Source organism: Mandrillus leucophaeus, unplaced genomic scaffold (assembly GCF_000951045.1).
Source record: "Mandrillus leucophaeus isolate KB7577 unplaced genomic scaffold, Mleu.le_1.0 Scaffold665, whole genome shotgun sequence".
Taxonomy (NCBI): domain Eukaryota; kingdom Metazoa; phylum Chordata; class Mammalia; order Primates; family Cercopithecidae; genus Mandrillus; species Mandrillus leucophaeus.
In genome coordinates, this window is record NW_012107197.1 from 246,384 (window position 1) to 272,166 (window position 25,783).

The 25,783-nt window shown below is 53.9% G+C and overlaps 1 protein-coding gene across 1 annotated transcript in view; it reads right to left on the minus strand.

The window, feature by feature from the left end:
• The window catches only part of NTNG2 (netrin G2), a 96,339-nt gene extending 77,617 nt beyond the window's left edge, over positions 1-18,722 (minus strand). The window contains exons 1-2 of the mRNA XM_012001595.1: positions 18,662-18,722; positions 13,918-14,612 (exon numbers count right to left, since the gene is read on the minus strand). Of these exons, the coding sequence (XP_011856985.1) occupies positions 13,918-14,130 (213 nt within the window). The 5' untranslated portion in view covers positions 14,131-14,612; positions 18,662-18,722. The remainder of the gene's footprint in view (positions 1-13,917; positions 14,613-18,661) is intronic.
• Between the last annotated feature and the right edge of the window lie 7,061 nt (positions 18,723-25,783).

A 25,783-nucleotide genomic window follows, 5' to 3' on the forward strand; every position in this document is an offset into this window, starting at 1 on the left:
AACATGGTGAAACTTCGTCTCTACTAAAAATACAAAAACTAGCCAGGCATGGTGGTGGTGCCTGTAATCCCAGCTACTTGGGAGGCTGAGGAAGGAGGATTGCTTGAACTTGGGAGGTGGAGGTTGTAGTGAGCCAAGATCATGCCGCTTGCACTCCAGCCTGGGTGACAGGGCAAGACTCTGTCTCAAAAAAAAAAAAAAGAAAGAAAGTGAGTCCAGGAGTTTAAGACCAGCCTGGGCAACATGGCAAAACCCCATCTCTACAAAAATACAAAAATTAGCCAGGCATGGTGGTGCATGCCTGTGATCCCAGGTGCTCAGGAGGCTGAGGTGGGAGGATCACTGGAGCCCAGGAGGTCGAGGCTGCAGTGAGCCAAGATTGCACCACTGCACTCCAGCCTGGGTGACAGTGTGAAACCCTGTCTCAAAAAAAAAAGAAAGTCCTGAGACAGTTGGACCTGTCAATGACAGGAAACCAAAGCCTGATTTCCCTGAGGGTAAGGAGACCCCAGAGGGCAGAACCTGCTCAGGCCAGATGGTTGACCGAAAGTGACCACAGTGGACTCAGGGTAATCTGGGAAGTGCCTGAAAGTGTTTGCAACCTTATCTGTGTGTGTGTGCCTCTGCATGAGCCCAGCGTTTGCACACACATGTGCACATGCATGGTTCTGTGAAGAGCACCGTGGATTCTCAAGTGGGGCCATGACCATTAAAAGTGAGAAGCTCCTGCTCCAGGGTTCTCTGGGTTGGTTCCCTGCCTTTCTCCCCTCCGGGTCTTCCTGGATGCTGGGAGGTTATTTCACCTCTCCCTTCTCTCTCTCTCTCTCTCTCTCTGAAGCAGAATCTGGGGGTACAGCGGGACTCTGAGGTTGACCTGCAGACTCCCTCATTTTATAGGCAGGAAGTCTATACCCTGAAATGGGAAGGGACTTCCCCGGGGCCACCCAGCTCCTGGCAGCCAGTGCCTGGGGAAGCACCCGTCCCTAGGAGCTGGGCCCCAGGACAGTGCCAGTCCCAGAACTGTGGGCAAAGGTTTTGGATTGTGCCTGAGTGGGGACAGGGACAGAGACAAGGTGCGCTCTGGATAACAGGCTTCTCCACCTGCTTTTGGCCATCTCTTGATCCCCAAGAGGGAGGGACACCTCCCAGAAGGACACCGCCCCCACCGCAGGCTGGCAGCAGAGGACGGCCTGCCTTGGCAGAGGGCAGGAGCACCGTGGGCTCATCTCTCACTGGTCTCTTCTTCACCTTTTGCCCGACAGCAGACTTCTGCTCTGGCCAAGGGAAAATGCCTGGTCGTGTTTCATATCCTTTTATTTCCCCAGCCGACTCTTGGAGTCAAGTGGACGAATGACTTGGGCAGCAGGAGGGAGGTGGAATGAGGGGTTGAGGAGGCCCAAACGGTCCCCAAGATAAACTGCACTGGGAGAGAAGGATGCCGGGTCCTTGAAGACAGGCCCGAGTCCCTTTCCACAAAGTGAGCAGTTCTGGAACACTCCAGGGCTAGATTCACAGGGATCCACACCCCTGGATATTCCAATACAATTCCCTCCTGCCAGTGAGACCCCAAGAGGTCAGGGGACCCCTCTGTGGCCACCCAGTGAGATCCCAGCCCAGCTAGCTCTCAATTTCAGAATGACCATTTGGACTCCTGTGTGACAGAAGGCAGGACAGGACGGTGACGGAGGCCCTGGAGACTGATCCTAGTTTTGGCCGTGCAAACTTGGGTCAGCGTCTCCCCCTCCCCGCACCTCCCTCTCCTCATCTGCACCCTGACCTGGCTCCGTCCTGTTATGAGCAGGCAAAAAACCGCGCGCATGGGTTGCTTTGCACAGCGCCTTTCTCTGAATCACCACTGGTGTGTGGCACGACGGAAGCACGTGTGCCCCAGCCTCACTCTTGAGGCTCCCAGGCGTCCAGCACACCACTGAGACCCACGCCATGATCGCCGGCATTGCTGCAACCGCCAGCATTCCCGCCACCATCCTATCCGGCCTCGCCCTCCTGGCACAGAGCACTCTTTCTGTCCACCTTCCGTGACGCTCTCCACCACAGAGAGGACCACGGCTGGCAGTTGGGCTTAGGGCGCGCTCTTGATCCCCTCAGGGCCCCCAAGATCTGGCTCTGAGCCGTGCCAGAGTCACCAGTAGTGACACATAGGCGGGAGCTCACCTAAGCAGGCTGGGAAGTGGATGCATCACCCTCACTGACCCTGAAGAGGCAGCTCCAGCCCCCGCTGGCTGCAGTGGCATCTGGGCAGGCATCCCGTGTCCCCTACCAGATGCCATCACGTGAAGTCAGATCCAGGGCGTGTGTAGATGGACAGAGACCTGGTTGGGGAGGGTCCTCATGGCTCCAGTCTACCTCTTTGAGAGCCCTTGGCCTGGGGTGGAGCCTCCAGGGTCTGAAGCTCCTCATGGGGGCTCAAGGAAGTCACTCCAACCCTCTGGGCCTCAGTTTCCCCATAGGAAATGAGAAGGGAGAGGGATGGGTCTCATCGGTGGTTTTTTCTTTTTCTTTTTTTTTTTTTTGAGAAGGAGTCTCGCCTGTTGCCCAGGCTGGATGGAGTGCAGTGGCACAATCCTGGCTCACCACAACCTCTGCCTCCTGGGTTCAAGCAATTCTTCTGCCTCAGCCTCCTGAGTAGCTGGGACTACAGGTGCACATCACCACCACGCCCAGCTAATTTTTTTTTTTTTTTGTATTTTTAGTAGAGACAAGGTTTCACTGTGTCGCCCAGCCTGGTTTCGAACTCCTGAGCTCAGACAATCCACCCGCCTCGGCCTTCCAGAGTGCTAGGATTTACAGGCGTGAGCCACTGCACTTGACCTGATTAGTGGTTTTATATTGTCTTCACAGGAGCCCAGGACTTCCTGGGGGTGGACTGGGGAACTCAGGGGCCTAGGGCAAGGTGGAGGGACACCAGCCACTTGCTTCTGGGGTCCCCTTTCCCGGGAGCCGTCAATTTCGCTGTACCATGCTTATTGATGTTGGGGTTTCTCTGGCCTTAGACAATCTCCAGCATGCCTTCTAAGTTGTGTGTCTCTATTTGAAATGATGGATAATTATCTTTAGCATTTATTAAGTACCTGCTACATGCAAGCACTGACTGTGCGACAAAGAAGAGGATAGAACAGTGCCTGGCTGTGTGGGAGAGGGACGGAGGTGGAGTGGAGGCTGAGGAGGTATTTGGAGGCCAGAGAGAAGTCACAGCATCTCCTTCCAAGGCCCCTGCTCTGAGAATCCAAGTTAACATCCCAGCCTGAAAGCAGGAGAAGAAAATGAGGGTGGGGAGAGGGAGGAGAGGGTAACCCTTTGGGTTTTTCCCCTCCTCAGGCCTCACTGTGGCATAGGCATTAAATGACTGGGATCTGAGTTTGAGTCTTGACTTCACTCAGTTTTGGAGTCTCAGTTTCCTCATCTATAAAATGGGCACAACAGGAGAGTAATAGTTTCTACTGTGTGGATTATCCCGGAGGGTTCGATGAAGTAGTGCACATAGAATGTTCGATGCTTCAGACGAATAGATTTGAGGCCGGGCGCGGTGGCTCACGCCTGTAATCCCAGCACTTTGGGAGGCCGAGGCAGGCGGATCCCTTGAGTCCAGGAGTTCAAGACCAGCCTGGCCAAATGGTGAAACCCTGTCTCTACTAAAAATACAAAAATTAGCTGGGCGTGGTGGCGAGTGCCTGTAATCCCAGCTGCTTGGGAGGCTGAGGCAGGAGAATCGCTTGAACCCGGGAGGTGGAGGCTGCAGTGAGCTGAGATTGCACCACTGCACTCCAGCCTGGGTGACAGAGCAAGACTCTGATTCTAAAAAAAAAAAAAAAGAGATTTGAGAGTCCAGAAGTAAGTGCATAGATTATGCTCAATTGATTTTCAGTGAGGTTGCCAAGAACATTTAGTGGGGGAAGAATAGGCTCTTCAACAAATAGTGTTGGGGAAACTGAATCTCCACATGCAAAAGAATAAAGATAGACCTTTTCCCTTATACCAGATGCAAAATTAACTCAAAATGGATCAAAGACCTAGATACAAGAGCTAAAACTATAAAAGTCTTAGAAGAAAACATGGGGGTAAATACTGCTGACCTTGGATTTAGCAATGGTTTCTTAGATATGACACCAAAAACACAAGCAACAAAAGGAAAAAATACATACATTGGAGTTTATTAAAGTTAAAATAGGCTGGGGGTGGTGGCTCACGCCTGTGGTCCCAGCACTTTGGGAGGCCCAGGTGGGCAGATTGTTTGAGGCCAGGAGTTCGAGACAGGTGAAACCCTGTCTCTATTAAAAACACAAAAATTAGGCGGGTGTGGTGGTGTGTACCTGGAATCCCAGCTACTTGGGAGCTGAGGCAGGAGAATGATTTGAACCCGGGAGGTGAAGGTTGCAGTGAGCCAAGATTGCAACACCCCACTCCAGCCTGGGTGACAGAATGAGACTCTGTCTTAAAACAACGCAAAACAAAAACAAACAAACAAACAAACAAAAAACAACTAATAAGCACATGATGGCTAACATCATTAGCCATCAGGGAAATGCAAATCAAGACCTTAATGAGATATTGCCCCATGCCCACTAAGCTAGTCCTAATAATACAAAACAAAACCAGAAAATAAGAGGTGTTGCCAAGGATTTGGAGAAACTGGAACTCTCGTACATTGCTGGTGGGAACATAAGAAGTGCAGCACCTGTAGAAAAGTTGGGCGGTTCCCCAAAAAGTTAAACATAGAATTATCTTGTGACCCAGAAACTCCACTTTCAGGTAGACACCCAAGAGAAATGAAAACATACACACATGCAAAAACTGGGACCCAAATGTCCACAGCAGTATCACTCCTAATAGCCAGAAAGTGGAAGCAGCTCAGATGTCCATCAGTTAGGAAATGGATACACAAAATATGGTGTGTCCACACGATGGCATATTATGCAGCCATAAATAGGAACAAAGCACTGATTCACGCGACAATGTGGATGAACCTTGGAAACATTTTGCCAGTGAAAGAAGGCCGTCACAAAGAGCCTCATATTGTCTGATTCCATTGGTACGGAATGTCTAACATAAGTAAATTCATGGAGATAAAAAGTAGACTTGTGGTTTTCAGGGGCAGGGGAAGGGGATGGGGAGTAACTAACGGGTGCAGGGTTTTCTATCGGGGTGATGGAAACGTGTTGGGACTAGGTAGAGATGCTAGTTGCACAACACTGTGAATGTACTGAATTGTATATTGTAAAATAGTTTAAAAGGCAAGTTTTATGTTAGACACAGTAAGACTTTTTTTTTTTTTTTTTTTTTTAGAGATGGGTTCTCACTATGTTGCTCAGTCTGGTCTCAAATTCTTGGCCTTAAGTGATCCTCCTGCCTCGGCCTCCCAAAGCACTGGGATTATAGGTGTGAGCTACTGCACCTGCCAAAACATTGTTTAACTGGTTAATTTTATATTATGTGAATTTCACCTGAGTTTAAAAAATGTTTTAAAATCTTCTTAAAAATGGGCCGGGCGCGGTGGCTCAAGCCTGTAATCCCAGCACTTTGGGAGGCCGAGACGGGTGGATCACGAGGTCAGGAGATCGAGACCATCCTGGCTAACACGGTGAAACCCCGTCTCTACTAAAAAATACAAAAAACTAGCCGGGCGAGTTGGCGGGTGCCTGTAGTCCCAGCTACTTGGGAGGCTGAGGCAGGAGAATGGTGTAAACCCGGGAGGCAGTGAGCTGAGATCCGGCCACTGCACTCCAGCCTGGGTGACAGAGCGAGACTCCGCCTCAAAAAAAAAAAAAAAAAAAAAAAATTTTTTTTAAAATTTTTATTGCTATGCTGAGCCCGAGGTACATACATCTGGGATCCCTCTGTCTGCACCGGAGTCCACCGTTTTGTGTGGTTTTGTCTCTGACCAATCTGGATTTCCCTAAACTCCCAGAATGTACCTGGCAATCACCAGGGAACATCGAATGAACTGGTTAATCTAGCCAAACCCCCTGTTGCTCAGTTGGGGAAACTGAGGCTGGGGCATATCCTCGGTCTCTCAGCAGCCAGGGCCTAGAACTCTGGCTCCCCGTGGCATTCATTCTGCTCCTATGCACTACCCCCTCCCCCGCCAGCAGTTGGTGTGTGCTCGGGGAATTAGAAACACATTTTCATATATTTAAGCAAATCTGCTGCTGATGAGAAACAAATCGGAACCTGCAAACCAAAGCCGAACAGAACGGGTTCCTGCATCATCTGCTGTTTCTCCCATTCCTCATCGCCCGGCCACTCCAGGAAGGAGCCCTGCATCAGCACTGGCCACAGGGACTCTGGCCAGGTCAGCCCCGGTCAGGGGCCACGGCTCAGTGCCCACGTGGTCCAGCCTGGTGAGCTCTGGACCAGCCCCGTGGCGCAGGGTTTCCCTGCTCTGAGTTCCCACCATTGCCTCTCAGTTGCCCTCCTGCCCCTCTTGCTTCTTCAGAGCCCATGGCCTAATCCCTCCTAACCCTAGCGAGCGGTCAGGAGCCAGACACAGAAAGGCTGAACCCCAGCTCCTACATTCCGTGGGCTTTGAGAAGTCTCAGACTATTCACCAGTCAGATGCACAGTAATAGACCTACAGGGGCTTGGATGAGGTGGAAAAGGGGTGCGGACTGTCTCCTGTCTGTCACCCACACACTTTCCTCTGGAATCATCCGGCCCCCTTCCCTGCATCTCTGCACCAACCATTCCTTCCGCCCACACCCTCACTCTCCTGACCCTTCCCATCCTGCAAGGCCCACCTCTGAGCGCACAGCCTGTGCCTCTGGCTGTGGGTTTGGCCTGTGGGGTCCTCTTCTGTCCCTCAAGCTAAATCCTAGAATTAAAAAAAATAAAAATGCAACTTTTTTTTTTTTGAGACGGAGTCTCGCTCTGTCGCCCAGGCTGGAGTGCAGTGGCACGATCTTGGTTCACTGCAACCTCCATCTCCCAGGTTCAAGTGATTCTCTTGCCTCAGCCTCCCAAGTAGCTGGGACTACAGGCGAGCGCCACCACGCCCGGCTAATTTTTGTAATTTTAGCAGAGACAGCGTTTCACCATGTTGGCCAGGCTATTCTTGAACTCCTGGCCTCAGGTGATCCACCCACCTTGGCTTCCCACAGTGCTGGGATTACAGGCGTGAGCCACCACGCCTGGCCCTTTTTTTGAGCATTCCTTTTGTGCTGGCACCCAGCTGAGGGCATCACACACCTGGTCTCATCTTATTCGTACACATTTCCTTTGAGGTTGTGTCCAGCGCCACGCCCAGTTTCAGACGAGAAAACCAAGGCTTAGTGTCACCAGGGACTTATCCCAAGTTCCACATCCCAGAAGTGCGGGATGTGCCCGAGTCCCGTCTGCTCCCGCCGGAAGCCCAAGTTCACATCCACAGCATGGTGCGACCTGCCTGCCTGTCCGTCCGTCCGTCCGTCCACTGCCTGCCTCGTTGCAGGTGGGATTGGAGGCAGCTTGTGATTATACCCACAATAAATGAGAAACAGGGAAATGGATTAAACATCAGGGCTAGGGAGCATAGAGGAAGACAGCCCAGGAAGGTGGGGACGCGCAAACCAGAAAGGTCTGGGGTCTGTAAGTCTCTGACATTCTTTGGAAAGATGTCCCCGCTGGGCCCTTTCGCATGGCTGCCTGCCTTCCACGGGGTGTCTGGACTCAACCCCATTCCCTCAAGGGAAGTCAGAAGCAAGGATCTCACTCCGTGGGCCCCGGGCCTCGGTCTTCTCATTGTCTACTGCCCAGGAGGGAGACTTCACTGTGCAACAAGATGTCATTTCACGGAACTATTCTTGTCCTAGGCTGGGCCCTGCCTCGGGCATTTCAAGAGACTGAGTGGCTTTAACGGCTGGTGAAGCTCAGGCGCCAAAGTCACTTGCAACTGACTTAAGGACAAAGCTGTGCAAACCTCCCGCCTTCATCCAGTTGCAAATCCCACAGAACAGGGACTGCAGAGGTGAGAATCAGGGGCTTCCAGGGTCTCCTCTGTTGTGACCCAAGCCCCAGTTTTTCCTTCAAGACTCAGCCCTGGCCGGGTGCGGTGGCTCATGCCTGTAATCCCAGCACTTTGGGAGGCCGAGGCAAGTGGATCACGAGGTCAGGAGATCGAGACCATCCTGGCGAACACGGTGAAACCCCATCTCTACTAAAAATACAAAAAATTAGCCGGGCGTGGTGGCAGGCGCCTGTAGTCCCAGCTACTTGGGAGGCTGAGGCAGGAGAATGGCGTGAACCCGGGAGGCGGAGCTTGCAGTGAGCCGAGATCGTGCCACTGCACTCCAGCCTGGGTGACTGAGCCAGACTCTGACTCCAAAAAAAAAAAAAAGACTCAGCCCTGATCCTACCTCCTCTGAGAAGCGTTCCTTGATCACACCATGTTTCCTCGCATGCATCCAATCATTCAGGAAATGCTTACTGAGCACTGATCAAGCCCAGAGGGAGGTGCTGGGGATGCAAAGATAGCGAGACAGCCCTGCCTTTGAGGAACTCACAGTCCAGGGGGAAAGTAGACATCTAAAGTTAGAGAATTGGTCCCAACAGCCAGCACGCAGTGAGCACCTACTGTGTGCCGAGCATCGTGCTCATGACAGTCTCCTATGCACGTTCTATTAATAGCTCCCATTGGAGAAACTAAGCTTCAGAGAGGTTAGGTCTCACATCAAAGATCACACAGCACGGGATTCTAAACTCTCCATCCCTAGGGCCAGAGCTCTTCACTGCTAGGCCAGTCAGTAAGCAGGGTGATGACCAAACGGGGCCTCCTCACCTCACTGGGCAAGGGAGTCAGAGAAGGCCTCCTGGAGGAGGAGGTGGGGTCCAACCTGAACCTTGAAAAAGGAGCCAGGGTTATCTGGGTAGAAGTGGAAGCCTTGAAAACAAAGGAAGGAAGGGGCAGGCCTTCGGGTGGAGGAGACAGCACGGGCCAAGGCTGGAGTGGCCGGGAGAGCTCATGGGCAGGGGCACGCCCTCCTCCTTCCCCAGCTCCTGTCATATCAGGTGCCGCTGTCACCATTTGTTGTTAGCTGGGCATTGTCTTCAATGTCTGTTGTGTTTTCTCTTGTTTTTCGCTTCAGTTCTCTCTAGTCATCTCACTTTCCCATCACAACTGCACCTGGCATGAGGTCAGACCTGGAAACACCTACCAACTGGATGGGTGTGATGGCGAGAGGAGGGAGGCTACGGCCAGAAACACAGAGGGGGAAGGAGGCCAGAGCCATTGGGCTGGTCAGCTCTGCATTGTTGGATGGAAACATCTCATGATCATCGAGGTCCGGCAGGAGGCAGAGTGTCTCTGACCTTGATTCTGCATGTGGTGTTCAATGTCACGGTGGGGAGTGGCTCGAGGACTCCAGGACCTGCCTGCTATCTGCATTCATCAGCCCAGCAGACCCCCTGGGGGAGGAATGGAACCATTTGCTCTGCAGCTGGGTAAGCTGAGGCACAGAGAAGCTAAAGCAGGTTCTAACTGAGTAAGATGTGTGTTCAAAGATGCACGTTCACAGCCTGCCCTCGGCTTTCCTGTCCACCAAAGCCAAGACGCCTCTGTATGCCAGAGACTCCAACATGGCTGAAATTCGAATGGTCACCCACGTCAATGTGGAAACATCAAGCTTATCAAGATTGGATAAACAATAATATTCAAGCCTCACACTAGAACAGAACTTACAGTCTCCGCCAAGCACCTTCCGGTATGTTGTGAGAGGCATTTCCTCTCCCAGGAAGTCAGTGAGGTGGGCAAGGCAGTCACGATCATACCCCTTTTACAGATAGGGAAACTGAGGCTTGAAGAATTTGAATGACTCACCTCAGACCACCCAGCCCCCAAGTGACAACACTGGGATGTGAGCTCAGGGCTTCAGATTCCAGGCCTGTAGCTCTTGTCAGGAGCTAGTGCTGCCTCTCTCTGGTACCTTCCACTGGCTCCTGCTCAGAAGCACAGATCCCCCGCCCCGCCTTGGTAAGCGAGGCTCCCAGCTCCATTCCCCCATTCCCAGGACCCCTGCTGCTCTCCTGTTGGCTCCTGTCTCCCCTCAGCAATGCCCTCCCCTTAACCTGCACAGACCCCATGGGACCCACAGACCTCAGGCCACTTTGTCAATGACAGGCTTCATCCACCACCGTGGACCAATCCCACCCCAGCGCTCCAGAGACTTCCTGTTGAAAGGCAGATTCTGGCTCAGCAGGTGTGGGGCGGAGTCTAGGATTCTGCACCTCTATCAAGGTGAGGCTGCCTGGGCAGTAGCTCTCTCCATCTCTCTCTTGCCCATCAGCTTGCCCCTGAGTCTCGGGTGGCCAGCTTTTGTCTCCAAGGCACAAAGGAACGGTTTCCCCCTTCCTGTCACGGGGAGCACTGGTAGCCGGCGGGAGCCCTGCCTTGCAGAGCGCTAAGGGGTACCTCCCAATGCCAGTCATGCCCTCCCCATCTCGAAGGGGTCCTGCAAGCAGCTGTTACCCTGTGAGGGGCTGAGACGCCTTTGCCCGCCACCCTTCCTGCTTCCTCCCCGGCCCACAGCCTTGCCGGGCTGACCTCTGGGGCAGGCCCTGGGAATTTGGGTGGGGGCGGCTTCTCTTCTCCCACAGCCCTCATTGCAATTTTGTCCTTGCCCAAGAATCCTCGGTTGAGAGCTCATCCCTATTAATTCTCATTGTGCATTTAGAGCCAATAGGTTTTTATTTATTCATTTATCTTGTCTTTCAGCCTCCTCCCCTTCCTTGCAAGGCTGGAATTTACAATTCAGTTCTCAGGTGGCCTTGCTGAAGGACAAGAAGCCTGGGAGAGAGAGAGGGTCTGCAATCTGCATCTGAAAAGGCTGTCCGCCCCGGGCCCCTCTTGTACCCTCAGAGTGCAGCCAGGCTTGCGCTCCCGTAGGCTGGATGTTAGGACACACCTAGCACCCGCTGCAGAAGGGGCGAAGGAGAGCAAGGACCCATGGGTGATGGCAAGGCTAAGGGGGGCAGTGGGCATCTGGCCGCCATGAGGGCGCCCCCTGGTGGCTGGTTAACAACAGCTGCTGGGGCTTAGGCATGGAAGCTCCCCCAGCCTGCATCTTCCACCTGCTGCCAGAGACTAGAAATACAAGGCGTGGTGTCCCCAAGGCTGGGGAGAGGCAAAGGACTCTGGGGAAGTAGAGAAGCCAGGAAAGTCACCAAGGCCATAATCACAACAGTAATAAGCCAGTGACTAGTATTGCACATTGAATACCTACTATGTGTCTGTGCGTACCACGGCAGCGTGGCCAGGCTGCGCTGTCCCACCAGCACCGTGACGCTCCTACATTATGGCTTCTACTGGGCAGAGGAAGACAGTGAAACTCAGAGAGGTCAGAAGTTGAGAGAGGGGAGGCTGTGCCACCTGGTGGGTGGGCATGGGCCTTGGCCACAGGCAGTTCCCAGCCTGCCTTCTCAACAAAGTGACCTTGGCAGGATTTAGGCAACATTTTCTAATCCCTAAGATGAGATTAGAGTAGGACCCACCTCAGAGCGTCCTAGAGATGATTAAATGAGACCTGCCCGGACCCTCCCAGGGAAGCCACAATAAACTGTGACATCAGGGTTTGAATCCAGATCTGTCTGGAAGTAACCATCCCCTCCAAAAGCCACCCCTCCAAAAGCCAGCCCTCCAAAAACCACCCCTCCAAAAGCCAGCCCTCCAAAAGCCGGCAGCCTGCCACAGCGGCCTCCCCATCCTCATCGGACGCACATTTGTAATCAAAGCAGAGCCGGATGGCAGCCCATGATGAAATATTTAAGTCTATCAAACAGGTGGCGGGACACTGAGGACTCGCCCATGTGGTAGATTGTGGAGGGACTACTCTTTCTCCCCTGCCTTCCCCACCTGTCTGCCCAGGAGAGGAGCAGGGGGTGGGATGGGAGAGTGCACTCTTCCAGACCCCAGGGCTTGAGGACGGCTGCCTGGGATGAGGCTCTGCCAGCACTGGGACTGGGAGGGGTGACCACCTCCCCAGGGCAGCTGCCCACTGCGCTAGGTTCTCTCTCTGAGGGTGGGGGCGGGGCAGAGGTCCAGGGCCAACGACATCCTAGCCAGCTTTGGCCAGGAGAGGGCCTCAGACTTGCCTCTGAGGGTCATCTCCCCACCTCAAGTCCTCGACTCGAAGCTGGTTCTAGAATTATGATTTAACTGCTCCCCCAAGCACATTGAGGCAGTGATTAATATTTAAGAGAAAAAATACAGTCAAGACTCTAATACAAGACAGAAGTTGACTGTGCCCGGGAGTGTGTAGAGAACCCTCCCACCGGCTCTGAGATGTGGATGGAGCACCAGCCCCCATCCTGGCTTTCCTCCTGGCTTCCAGAGCCCAGCCCCCTTGCTTGGCCCTGCGGTCCCCCGGGCAGTTATGACCACAGACTATCCAGCCCCAGCTCCTGGCTTCGTGCCGCCTTCTTCCCTCCCTCCCTCCCTCTCTCCCCAGCTGGCCCTGGCCCAGCCACCACCCACAACGACAGCCTCAGCGCCACCGACAAGCCCAAGTAAGAAGCTACCTTCTCGGGCTGACTGCCCTGTGATGTGAGCAAAGCCGGCCCATGAGATCGAGTCCTCAGGACTCTGAGGTGGGGGCACCGGGTCAGCCCCACCATAAGCCCGGAGACCTGGAGGCTCCTCCAAGGACATGCAGAGGCACAAGCTGCCTGGGGGATGGCATCGACCCCCTCCTGTGAGTTCCTGCAGCCTGGCTGTCCTACCCGGCTCTGCCCTGCCTTCAGGGACGGCCTGCAAAGCACTGCCCAGCGGGAAGCAGCTTAGCTCAGAGACACTGGAGCCACTCTAAGCTGGAATCACAGCTTCGCCACCTCCTGGAGCGTGACCTTGGCCAGATGCCTTCACCCACCACCCCTGGACTGCCTCAGTTACCCGACCTGTATGACCGGAATGACAGTGGCTAACATCTGCGTGTGCTTAGTCTGTGCCAGGTCCTATTCCGAACCCTTCACCTACATTAATTAAACCACAAACTCCTCACAATGATCCTAGGAGCGTGTGCTCTTAGTGTGCCCATTTTGCAGATGACAGAACAGAAGCCCACAGAGGTCACTGGGTCAGAGCCCTCCCCTGACACTCCTTCTTTATACAACACAGAATCCACCTGGCTGGCTGAAGGGAGGACTCCTGGCAATAGCATCAGGCTCAGCCCACACACTCAGGCAGCTCGCGTGCAACCATCTCTGCTGTTGTTGTTGCTGTTAACATTACTTGAGTACTGAAGTACTCCGTGCCCCTAGGACTACTCCTTCTCTAACTAGGGAGGCAAGCGACAACGCCTGAATGTCTGCCTTCCCCGGACTTATCTGGAGGCTATCGCCATTGCATGTAGGAATGGAACTGGAAGGGGACCCAGCTGCACTGTCTGCCCCGGCCTGACCCCCAACTTCCTCCTTTGTGAATCCCCTCTGAGCCTCCGTCAAACCTCCCCATGCAAAGGGCCAGCTCAGTGCTTGGCATGCTCTAGCTTCATGGTACAGTCTGCTGGATTGGATTGAGGGGGCTAAGAGGTTGCACCGCAGAAAGGATGAACAGAGGGGTATCATGTTGCAGGTAGCATCTCGCTCACTCGCCCAGAATGCTGACTTCCTACACAGGAGGTGGGGCTTACCCTCAAGGCTGGGGAGCCGAATACTATGGGCTTCCCGAGGGAACTAATCTAGTGGCCAGCTGGCCAAGAATGTCCCTACCCCAGAGAACAATGGCACATGACCCCAGTGTCCTCAGGGTGGCCTCTGTTTTGACACATTTCCAAGGTGGGACAAAGACCTGGTCCAGGTCTGGTCCAGACCTGGTCAAGAGGCAGAAAAGTCAGCCTTGCATCTCAGTCTCCCGGCTCTGCTCATCCACCCCAAGGATCTACTCCAGACCTCCTCCCACTTGGCCTGGACAAGCAAAAGAGCAGTAAGTGGACTTACATGGGAGCAGAACCTCTCAGGGGGGTCTCCGCACGTGATGCCTGAGGGTTCCACCTTCACCTTGACGTAGTCCTTCAAGCGCATCACCTTGGGCTGGCAGGCGTAGAACTCCCAGGTGGGGCCCTCATCTGTGGTCACCCAGGATTTGCAGATGTCGTAGTCCCCAGAGGCCAGAGGGAGGCAGTGCAGGAAGAGCGCCAGCAGGTGCAGCATGGCTGCGCAGTCCGCAGGGGCGCGGCCCAGAGAAGCCCTGGAGAGGCAGCGACGGGGTCAGGCGGGACTTGTGGCCTCAGCATGGAAATGCCACATCTACCAGGCGAGGGTGGCCGGGTGTCCCAGGGACCCAAGCACTGAAGCTTTGCAAACAGCGAGGAACTTGTTGTTTCCAAAAGGCCGATATGGAAAATTCAGAACCAGTGTTTCTCAGACCGCTGATGGACAGATCAGAAAGTTGCCCACAACTTCACGTCCTCCTAACCTTGTCATCACACCTCCCCCGGAGGTGAATCTGATCAAATCAGGCAGACTCTCAAATTGTGAGAGTGGATGGAAATGGGATAAGGAGGAAATCCGCAGGGATCCTGCATGAGGCCGGATCAGATTGCTTTTAATTTTTGTCCTTCCAATCAATCCAGGTCTTTAAAGGGCTCTTAATGGGTGACGTGCTCAACACCACTGCAAAACAACCCTCCAGCCTGCATTGTAAAGATAAAATAAAATCAGGAGGTGGACATGTTAGCTGGAAACATGTTCCCTCTTTGGGACTGGACTTGGGTTCTCAGACCAATAAAAGAGATTTCTTTCATATGAGCTTAAGGTGGCAACAGCTGTGTGACTGGACTAGAATAAAAAGCTACTGAGGTGCTAACCGGGGAGAAGGCTATTTGGCTCTGCTTTGGTGGGGGCCGGCACTAATGGGGCCCAGCTGACCTTGGCTGGTAGCCATCGGCAACTTATTATGAAGTTTCTGAGATCTCAGCTCTCAATCCATCCAGGTACCTGGGGTCTGGCTTGTCTTTCATTGTAAGAGGGGAGGAGAGAGAGAGCTCATTAGCAACAACACCTGCAACAAATTAAAGAGGGGGAGAATAGAGACGTATAAGAACAAAAGCTCTCCGGCAAAATGTGCAAAAAATGAGGTTGCATTAGCAAAGTCTCCCGAGAAAACCGGGTTATTTTTATTAATATCAGAGTTGCACATTTGGAGATCGGGCATGTTCTTTAAAAGATGATGCATTTTTCTCTCATTTATGGGAGGGTTAGTTCAGCAGAAGTGCCCCTGTTTGGGGGTCAGAGACTTTTGAAAGCATCTCCAGGAGCCAAGATTTAATGGTTGCTTTAAAATACTGTGACTGTCAAGTCAGAATGTCAAAGTTGTTGAAGGCAAAGATGAGAATGTAATTATAGGTGCAGATGAGCCCATACCTATATGTACAGATGAACAGAGTGCTCCACGTGCTGGCCAACCACGAAGAGCCAGGCACTGAGAAACAGCTCCCCAATCATAGGCACAATCTGAAATGGCAAATTTAATTTTTTTTTTTAACTGTAAGAAACTAGGGATACTGAAGACTGCCAAAGAGGTGACACTGTTTTGTGAGTTCAGATTTTTCTGATCAAGGCCAGCATTTTGCAAATCATTCTTAGAGGGTAGGTCTATAAACAGGTTACTATTATGATTATTGCTGTGCTATTTTAAGCTTCTGTTAATTATTTAAAATCAAAATAGATATAACTGTTATATCAAAATAGATGCCAGTTACATGAACGTTACATCGGGAAATAACGTGACTGCAGTACTGTGGTGTGTTCCAGACACTGGATACATCACCCGGAGAATCCAAGTCCAGCCAGCATGGGATTCTGGCCAAAAATATTGGCCAATAGGGCAAAGGTTACTGCAATAAGTTACAGCAGAAGTGCCTGCATGATTAATTATTCTGGTTACTATGCCTCCGATGATTGCATTTGACTTCCCAAACCGCCCCAAATGTCCAGTCTGAGCCTGGCTCTCCCCTGACATCCTCTTCACCTTCTGTGCATGCAAGGCCCCTGAAGAGTTAACTGTGCTTCCATGAAACTCCATTCTCCACCCAGACAGAAAAACGCTCCTGCCAAAAATGACAAACCGAAGTGGCGGACACTTGCTGCCCTGAGCACCTCAGGTTGGGAGCAGCCCCCAGCCAGGGCCCCAGGGCTCCAGGCATGGGACTCATTCATCTGCGTCAGGGCGACCCCTGCCCCTCTCTCTGGGTGAAGGGCTGCTGATGGAGATGAATGAGAACCCAGCCAGGACCATTTTCCCCGTCTCACCTCTGGCTGTTTAAAGAGGAACCTGTTATAGAGCCTGCCCGGCCTTGAAGGCGCTCCTTGCTAGAAAACTCTCAGAAAGAACGTGCCCGGTGTCTATTTTTGCAACCTGAGAAAATGTAGTAAAAATAAAATAGCGCGGCCGGCAAAGGTTTGGATGCCACTACCCGAGCTCGCGCTGCCCAGAGCACAGCACGTTCCTAATTAATTCTTCCAGCAGTCGACTCCCAACTGTTCACTAACAGGTAGGGAGCTCCTGGCTGCTGGGACAACCAGGACGCCGGGCTGCGGCTTGCAAGGAGGGCGCAGCTGCCGCCTTCCTTCAGCTGCAGGACCCGCGGCTGCTCGGGGCTTGCAGGGCGCTGGACGCCGCCGGGCGCGGGGAGGCAGCGAGGCCCGGAAGCCGGGAGGCTGGGGCGAGCGGCGCGCGCGGCGCAACTCGCAAATCTATTAATTGCAGTCCTGTTGGTTTAAATGCCACGCATTCCCTGGAAAATAAATAAATAAATAAAAAAAACCCCTAACAACAACAAAATCTGCCAGGGGAAAAATGTGTTTACAACTAGTCAATCAATTGGGCGTTGCTGGCATCGCAGGGGGAATTATGAGCTCAGCACACGAATATTACAGGCGGGTTCTGCCAAAAAGAAAAAAGAGAAGGGGGGAAGAGACACAGGAGTCCCCGGATAACGAGGAGGAGCGCAGAGAGTGAGGAGTCGGCAGGGAAATTTTCAGAGTAAAAGGCTGCATCCCGGAGGATCGTTTTCTCCGTGGAAAATTTATCTTCACCTGATATTATTAAGAAACTGCAGCTCCCAGAAACAAATAGAATCAATGTGCTTTATTTTCTTTTAAGAGTCCTCAGGAACCGAGGGGGGCTGATAGCCAAGGTATTAAAACCCGAAAATTAGATTTTATCAGGATTTCTGAACTCAGATTTCTCTGTCTTATTGAATTAGCGCCTCCCGAGCTGGCTGGGCTCGCCAGCAGGTTCCTCTTGGAGTTGCCGGCTGCGCCCTCGCCGTGTGGGAAACTTGCCGCGGCGGGCGCGGGGCCCCTGGGGGCACCGGAGGGAGGGCGCTGGGGGCTCCTGGGACTGGAGGGGACTCAGCCCACCCCGGGGTTCCCTCTCCCTCCCCGGCAGGGGCGGCGGAGGGGGGTGAAATCTGCCTTCGGGGGAGGGTGGGGGTTGCCAGGAGGGAAAGGGAGCTTGGCCGGCGGGGTCACCTTCCCGTCCTCCGCCCCGGGCGGGGTCCAGCGGGCAACCGGCGCTCACCGCAGCCTCGGCGGGCGTCCTAATTCCGGCGGCCCCGGTGTCCCCTGCTCCGGAGCGGGCCCTTTATCTGGCCCCTGGGTCCCCGCCCGCAGGAGCCCTGGAAAGTTGGGCGCGGGAGGCCGGGCGCGAGCATCCGGCCTCGGGTGGGTCCCGGCGGGCGGGGTCGAGGCCGGGGCCGGGGTCGAGTCAGTGCTTCGGGCCGGCTGCGAGCCTGGGACACCGACGACCCGGCAGCCCCGCAGCTGCTTTTTGTCTTCCCAAAGTTGCGTGCAAGCCACGGGAGCAATTAATAATTAAGCCTGTAATAAAGGCCCGGCCCGGACTGAGGTGCCCCCTTTTTCGGCACTGCCTCACTTAATTAAAAGACACCGAGCAGGGCGCCCAGGAACTAGTGGGATCCTTTGCCCCGGCGCTGTAGACTGCGGCGACCCGGCTGCCGCCGCCCCCAGCCCAGACGGCCAACTTACTCCAGAGCGGGCGGACCCTGAGAGCCCGCGGTCCTCTCTTCCCGCCTTCCCGCCGCCTCTGCTCCCCCAACCTGCGCGCCGCTCAGTTCCAGGTTCGACTCCACGCCGGCCCCAAGCCGGTGCCTGCGCCCCCTCACCTCCCGACCCCCTCCCGGCGCCAGGAGAAGTTTTCAGCCCCGGCCGCGGGAGTTTCTCTGTGCAACTCACAGGCTCCCAGTTTGCAGAGAGATGGGAGGGCACGGGATGGGGGTGGTTCTAAGCGGTGGCGGTGAAATTGGGGTGGGGGAGAGGCGCGGGAGTAGGGTTAATTTCCTTTTTCGAGACACATCCGAGCATCCTTGCAACATCCCTCCCCGACACACATAGACACACACACACACACACACACACACACACACACACACACGCGAAGGAAAGGACCCGGGGGAAGCCGGCCAGAAAGACAAGCTACCCCTTTAAGATGCTGCTAAGAACGCACCCTCACACACCCCTCTGGGGCGACTCCAGTCCTCAGCTCGTAGCAGCCGCCACCAAACAACTTTTGCATCCGAGCCTTTGCCGGGCCGCTGTAAGTGGCTCCCGGGCCCGGGCAAGCCTGCATGGTCACCGAAGCCCTTTAAAAATGAAACCAGCCTGGCCAAGCTGCAGCCTCTCCCCCGCCCGCCTCCCGGGCTCTCCCCGCCCGCCTTACCCCGGCTCGGAGCGGCTTCCCGGCGCGGAGACCCGGGAGGGCCGAGGACCGCCACCCTCTGTCTCTTATACACATCTAGATGTGTATAAGAGACAGGCCGGGGCATCCCCCCGGCGCGGCGCGGGCCAGATGGCGGGCGCTTCACTGCCCCCCTGCACTCCGCTCCAAGTTAATGCCGAGGCTAAATCCTCTTGCCATCACTCACGATCACCATCGGGGCTTTTATCTCTCGGTCTGATCCGGGCTGCGTAACTTCCTCTGTGTGGCTTTAACACACCATCCCACCACGGAGCAACGGTCTTCTTAAAGGTGCAGGAAGGAAATACTGCGCGGCTCGGGGGACGCGCCACGGCCCGGGGAGGGGCGCGGCGAGCAGGGGAGTCCCCGCGGGCCCGCGGCCAGGGTGGCCCTGGCAGCCTCTGGGGGGTCGCTGCCTAAACATCGCCTCCCGGCCCGGGGGCCAGCGGGTCCCTGCGCCCAGAGCGCATCCTCAGCCGGCTCCGGTCAGGCGCAGCCGGGCTGCAGCTTCCTTTTCCAAAACCCGGGGGCCTGCTGGGGTGCCAGCACCCATGGGTGTGGGGGCTGCCCCATCGGCACGAGGGAGGGGGGCCAAGTGAGTCAGTTCCCCCACCCCCCACAGCCAGGGGCTCAGGGCTGCTCCTCGGTCTCTCCCTGTGAAGTGCTGCCACCCAGAAGGCCCCAAGCAGTGGGTACCGGGGTGGGTGGGTGGATTTGGGGAGATGGGGAGGGGGAGCGATCTGAGCGCACAACCAGAGCCTGAATACCAGCTGACACATCGCCGCCTCCACCCTGATGGGCCCTGCTTTTGACGAAGCCAAGCCAGCTCTGCAGAGAGTGCAGAGTAGGGGGGCAGGAGGGGCCTGGCTAAGGGGTTCTCTGCCTCCCTCCCCTGCAAGCATGGGAGGCAGGTGTGGGAGGGCTCCCGTAGCAGCAACCCAGGGCAGAGGCCACCCAGTTGGCAACATCACATCGGGCAGCCCTGTACTCTCCGACCCCCGGGTGGTTTCCTACCAGGCTGCCTCCCAGGGCTTCTGGGAGAGTTTCCACATCTTCCAAAAGCACATGTGGTTTTCGGACACTCCTGGCCTCCTGGGGTGGGCTCACTGCAGCCTTGAGCAGCCAGCACTATCATTTGGATGCATCAAGAACAAAGGGCCTGAGGACAGACAGAGAGAGAGGCAGAGAGAGAGAGAGAGAGACCAGCCCAAGGTCATAGAGGGTGTTGGGAATGGAGCAAGACATGGCACCTCAGTGCCCGGCCCTACTGCCACCCTTCACCTCCACCTTAACCCTTCCCTGCTCTCAGCTGCCCTGAAAACTGGAGAGGGAGTTATACTGCTGAATAATATTTAGAATATTGTGACATAACAGGCAGAGGATGCAGAATTAAAGATTGTCATCTGCTGTAATAATAATAGTAATAATAATAATATATTTATTGAACACCTGTTTTATGCCAGACTCCATGCAAACCAGCTTGTGTGCATTATTCACTGAATCTTCGCCAAAGCCCAGTGACTTCACTGCTAGTAGCAAAGCCTCAAGTTAGAGATGTTAAGTAACTTGCCCAAGGTCACATAGCTAAGGACTCTGGCCGGGGAGGCAGGGCTCTTGGGTTCCTGGGTGATGCTCTGTCACTGGCCTGGCTGGCTGATTAACTTGGAACACGGCCCAGATTGCTTTGGGGCTCAGTTTCCCCATATGTGAGAGATGAATGGTAAATCCTTCTTTTTTCAAAGAAGGGTCAAAACAGGGCCATTGTGTGCCTCTACCTGCACACGCTCTCAGATGCCTACCACCGGAGATGGGCCTATCCCACCAAGCAGCTCAGGAAGGCAGACATGGGCCAGCCCCTGGTTACCTGTTCTATGCAGGAGGAAGCTCCTTGGGAGAAGAGAACAGATCTTAGGGGCGTGATTTTTAAGCACTCAGCCTGCAGGCAGCAGTGAAGGGCAGGCTGTGGGGCTCCTGCACAGGGTGAGTGATGACCAGGGTCAGCCCTCAGCCTGCTGTCACCCGGGGGCAGGGTCATCAATCCCTGGGAACCGCCCTGCTCCTCCATCATCACTGTGGACTGGATGCTGTCGGGAACAGCCAAAGAGATGGAGGGGCCGCTTCTTATTTGTAGTTCATCTAATCACAGCAGAGGGACCAGGGGTGCCTCCTCCCTAGCACTGCCAGGAGGGTTGCAGTGACCCGTATGCAAAGATATGTGCCACTAGAAACGATTTTTAACGTGCCTCCCCGCCAGCCCCCACCCCCCTCAATACTCCCTGCCTCTGCAACAAGCTGATGCCAACAGGGTTTTTTCGGGGACCTATGCCAGAAGCTGTCTTCTGGTCTCATTTCCAGACCCCAGGATAATGGAAAGAGCACTGCACTGAGAGTTGGGATAATGGGTTTTTCTTGGCTCAGCACTTACCACACTGTGTGTGGCTGGGGGAGATCCCTTCCCTGCTCTTGGCTTCAGTTTCCCCATCTGACGATGAGGGGATTTGCCCAGGAGGGTGGTCCCTGTGCTATGATCCTGGGTTGACTGCACTCCACAGCAGCCTCCAGGAGATGATGTTCCTTTCAAGTGAACAATAAAGCACTTATTTTCCCAGATAGGGAACAAATAGGATTTCGGCCACGTGGGGACCAGGTGGTTGAGGGACGTCCATTTTTAAACTTCATTAAGGTAGCTTCTGCAAAATGACCTTTTTCCAGCCATGAAAAGAAGCTGAGCACCAGGGGCAGGAAAGTGTTAATGAATCTCCCCGAAAATAACCGCTGGCTCCCCTCTCACCAGCAGCCTAATCATCCTCTTCACTGGTGGGATTTTGGCTCCAATGCACAGTTTTAATTTGAATTGTGTATGCGAAATTTGCTATCAAAAAGCATCTGCAGAACAATGCATTTAATTTTATTCCATCTATATTTTTTAAAAGGATTTGTATATAACCATACATATCTATGATTATATCCATATGATTGTATACAAGTCCACTATATATATGGACACATCCATTATACATGTGGACAATGAAGATATACACCAAAGTATGAACAGGGGAGATGAGGGGGGACCAATGGGCTTTATTATAGATATCCTCTCTGGGTTGCTTGACTCCTTTACAATGAGGAAATATGCATGGTATAGATGAGTAACAGGAAATTATAAAGTCACAAGCAAAAATGATCTACTAGCTTTGTAATGAGAGGTAACAGATGAGGTCCAGGCCCTCTGGGGACTTCCAAGAGAAGACACGTCCTGATGCAGACCGACAGACAGAAAAAATGAGCTCACATTGCTGATTTAAGTCAAGTGCAAGCTCAAAGGACACCCCTACCAAGTTCTCACCCCTCTCCTCGCTCACTCTGTTCACTTATGCCAGGCCAAGATTTTGATTCTTTGAGAAACTCTTTGTCCCCTTGACCTTGAGCAGCTGAGATGCAGCTGTTAAGGAAGTGGTAAGATCCTGTGCCCGGGACCATCTAGGGGTATTCAAGACATCCTGGGGCCCCTTCTACTGCCAAGGTAGGGGAAGGGGGAACCTGCAGCCTTCCCCAAGGTGACACCTCCAGGCAGTGGCAGAGGCTGCTAGAAGCAATCTGACCCCTCCCTGTCAGTCCTCAGCTCTAATCTCTAGACCATACTCCCATTAATTATTATTACTGTATTAATCATACATGTGATTAATTCAGTAATGGTGATTCATAATTGATTGCATTTTATATGGCGCCTTTCATCCACACGTCTCCCAAGATGTGCACTGCCTACAACAAGAGACACATAAAGCGGAACGTGTTCTTTGCTTGCCTGCATTTTGTTGGATAAACTTCTCTTCGGAGAGGCAGGGGGCTAATGGCCTTCGAGCACACGGAGCTTGCCAGTCCCAGCTCCGTGCCCGTCTCCCTGAGTACTGCAGCTCAGTAGCACCCTGCCTTGCCCAGTGGCAGCCGTACCGTAGGAGTCATGCAGATCCCACCCCCTTGGCAGGCAAGTCGGCCTAGGCCCCAGGCTGCCGGGCAAGGCCAGCCTGCCCTGGCTGGGAGGCAGTGCCATAGAGTGGCTTGGATGAGGGCCCTAGAGCCTGACTCTCTGGGTATGAGTTGTGCCTCTCCCGCTAATTAGCTGTGCGACCTTGAGTAAGCTACTTCCTTCTCTGCCTCACTTTACCCAAATGCAAAATGGGATTATGATAGTCTCCATCTTCCTAGAGTTATGGTCAAGATCTACAACGATAGACAGAAAGCAATTTCAAACCTAGCACGCAGTAAGTGCTCGATAAACATGAGCAGCAATTGTGGAACCTTAGGCCTGGTTCCAGCACCAGCAGTTCTGTGACTCAACTGGTCTCTTCCCTGCTCTGGGTCTCAGTTTTCTCAGCTGTGAAATGGGATGGTGGCTGAACCTTGTCGGTCCTTCCAGATCTTAAATGAGCACCTAATACAGTCACAGTTGAAATCTGGGGCTTCAGGGTCAAGCAGCCCTGGGGTCCCATTCCTGGCTCTGTGACTCACCTTGCCAAGCCTCAGTTGTTTCATCTGGAAAATGGAGGTTAGAATGTTCTCCAATACCTCGGCTTGGTCTAACGATTTAGTGAACTAATGCTTGAAATCAATTTGACTCCTAGAAAGTGCTTAACACAAGGTGGCTCTGGTATTACACACTCAGGCACGAAGCACAGCAGTTTACTGACGATCTCCAATTTCTGCTTTAACCACCACTCTGTGAAAGAGACTTTTATCCTGGCCATTCTTCAGACGAGAATCCCGAGGTTGAAGGATGTGTCCTGGGTTATTCTGGGAGGGCAGGGCTCCTATTTGAATCCAGGCCTCATGGTTGGGCTCACTGATACATGGTCTCGGTCCCAAGCTTATCATTCCAAGAATGTTTCTTCCCAACAGACCTGGGAGGGAACCAGCATTGCAGTCTCCACTTGCCAGCAAAAGATACAGGGACTAGCTGGGCGCGGTGGCTCACACCTGTAATCCCAGCACTTTGGGAGCCTGATGTGGGCGGATCGCTTGATGTCAGGAGCTTGAGACCAGCCTGGCTAACATGGTGAAACCCTATCTCTACTAAAAATACAAAAATTAGCCAGGCGTGGTGGTGCGTGCCTGTAGTCCCAGCTACTTGGGAGGCTGAGGCATGAAAATCACTTGAACCTGGGAGGTGGAGGTTGCAGTGAGCTGAGATCAAATTGCACTACTGCACTCTAGCCTGGGTGACAGAGCCAAAAAAAAAAAAAAAAAAAAAGGAGATACAGGGACTGGGAGCTGGGAGTGACTTGGTGCCTTCTCCAGGGCTCATGGCATGTGAGCCCTGGGCAGTGAGAACAGCCCCTGTGGACCGGGTGGAAATACTACTGAGCCACCGTGCCTTTCTCTGCAAAGTTTCTTCCACCGGGAGCCTGGCTGGGATCCCTCCAATCCGTGAGTTCCCATGGAAATGTCTCTTTCCCGAGTTCCAGCAGCATGACAGGGAGAGGAAAGCAGCAAAGCTCAGCCCAGAAGAGTCCAGGCTCCTCCAGGCAAAGCTGCTCAGCTCCCCGGGGAGGGGTCTCTGCTGTGAGAAGGAAGCTCGCCCCCTCCACCCTCCATGGAGCAGCAGAGAGCCAGGGATCGCAGGCAGCCGGTCTGTCGTCTGGAAGCCCCAGAGGCAGGACCCACTGCTGCTCACTGCCATGAATTTCGGAGTCTCTGAGGACTCCTCAGGCTCAGGAGACAGGATGCAAAGGAGCCTTGGCACCCCTTTCTCAGTGAGAGTGGGTAACTGCCCAGTCCTGCCAGCTTCGAGCTCAGGGGGCATCTTCTGGGCAATTGTGGGCTACCCACTGAGTACCTACTGTGTGCCAGCATCCCCCAGCCCTGGGGATGCCCATGGTGACAGATCCACTGGGTCCTGCCTCTGGGGTGCAGCAAGTCTAGTGGGATTATTCATATCACATCGACCAGGCTGCCTGTGCACCTCACCTAGGTTGTCTAAGCACCTACTATGTGCCAGACACGGGCCAAATCAGGGAGGCGGTGCAGTCTGAGGAAGTGTGAGTGCGTATAAGGATGCATATGCACACACACATGCATGCAGGCCGAGTGTGAGCGTGCTGGCCTGGCGGTGTTGCCAAAAACACTAGACAACACAAAGTCGATGGTGGAGGCAAGTCCTACCTCTCAGGATAGGAGACAAGGAAAGCTCAAACTAGGAGTGCCAAGAGCAATCTCCAGGCTTGGTGGGAACCCAGACCTCCACTCCCACCTCTCTGGGCCTCAGTTACCTCATCTGTCAAGTGGGGATAGTCATGGCACCTACCTCCTGGGATTGTTGGATGGATTCACTGAGAAAATGCGTAGGAATTGCTACAGGTAGTAGGTGCTCAAGAAATGTCGGTTCTCATTAGTCATCATTGGCCAAGTCTCTCCTCTGGCCAAGGCTCTCTGTTCCACGGTGATGGGGAGTCCAGGGGAACACCGCTCCGTGTCAGAAGAGCAATGGGGTTAGACTCTCCAGTGTCACCTGGCCATCAAGCCTGGGAAATAAATGGGAACACCAGCCGCAGCTCTCCTCCCAGCCACAGTGTCTCTTTTCACACATAAGCAATTCAGAATCGGCTCTTGGATCTGAATCTGAATTTCCATCCTCACCCCGCCCATTCCCCTCCTGCTTTTGGGACAGTTTCTCCCAACTCCCAGTGTGGGGAGCTGGAGAAGTTGTGGAAGGCGCCGCAGCTGGCTGAGCCACGGAATCTTTCTCCTGGGTCCACCTGATCCTCTCGCCAGGTGTGCAAGCTTCTCACAGGCTCCCGTTCGGGGCAGCAGGGGTGTGTGGAGGTGATTGGGAAGAGGTTTGCATCAGCAAGGAGGGCAGGAGCTGAGGAAAGGCTGCAATCAGAAGGGAAAATGCATTATCAGCGGGAGGAAGCTGCTTCCCCCTCCCACCGGTGACTCCTCACCTAGAGGAAAACATCTTTCTTCCTTACCGGACAGGTGATCTGGGCCTCCAGGACAGCAAAGCAGATGTGGCCTTCCTCTCAGACATGTGCTGGTCACTAAGTAATTGACCCAGTTATAGAACGACCTGCTCTGCGCCTCAGCCCTCTGCCTCCCACTGCCCTG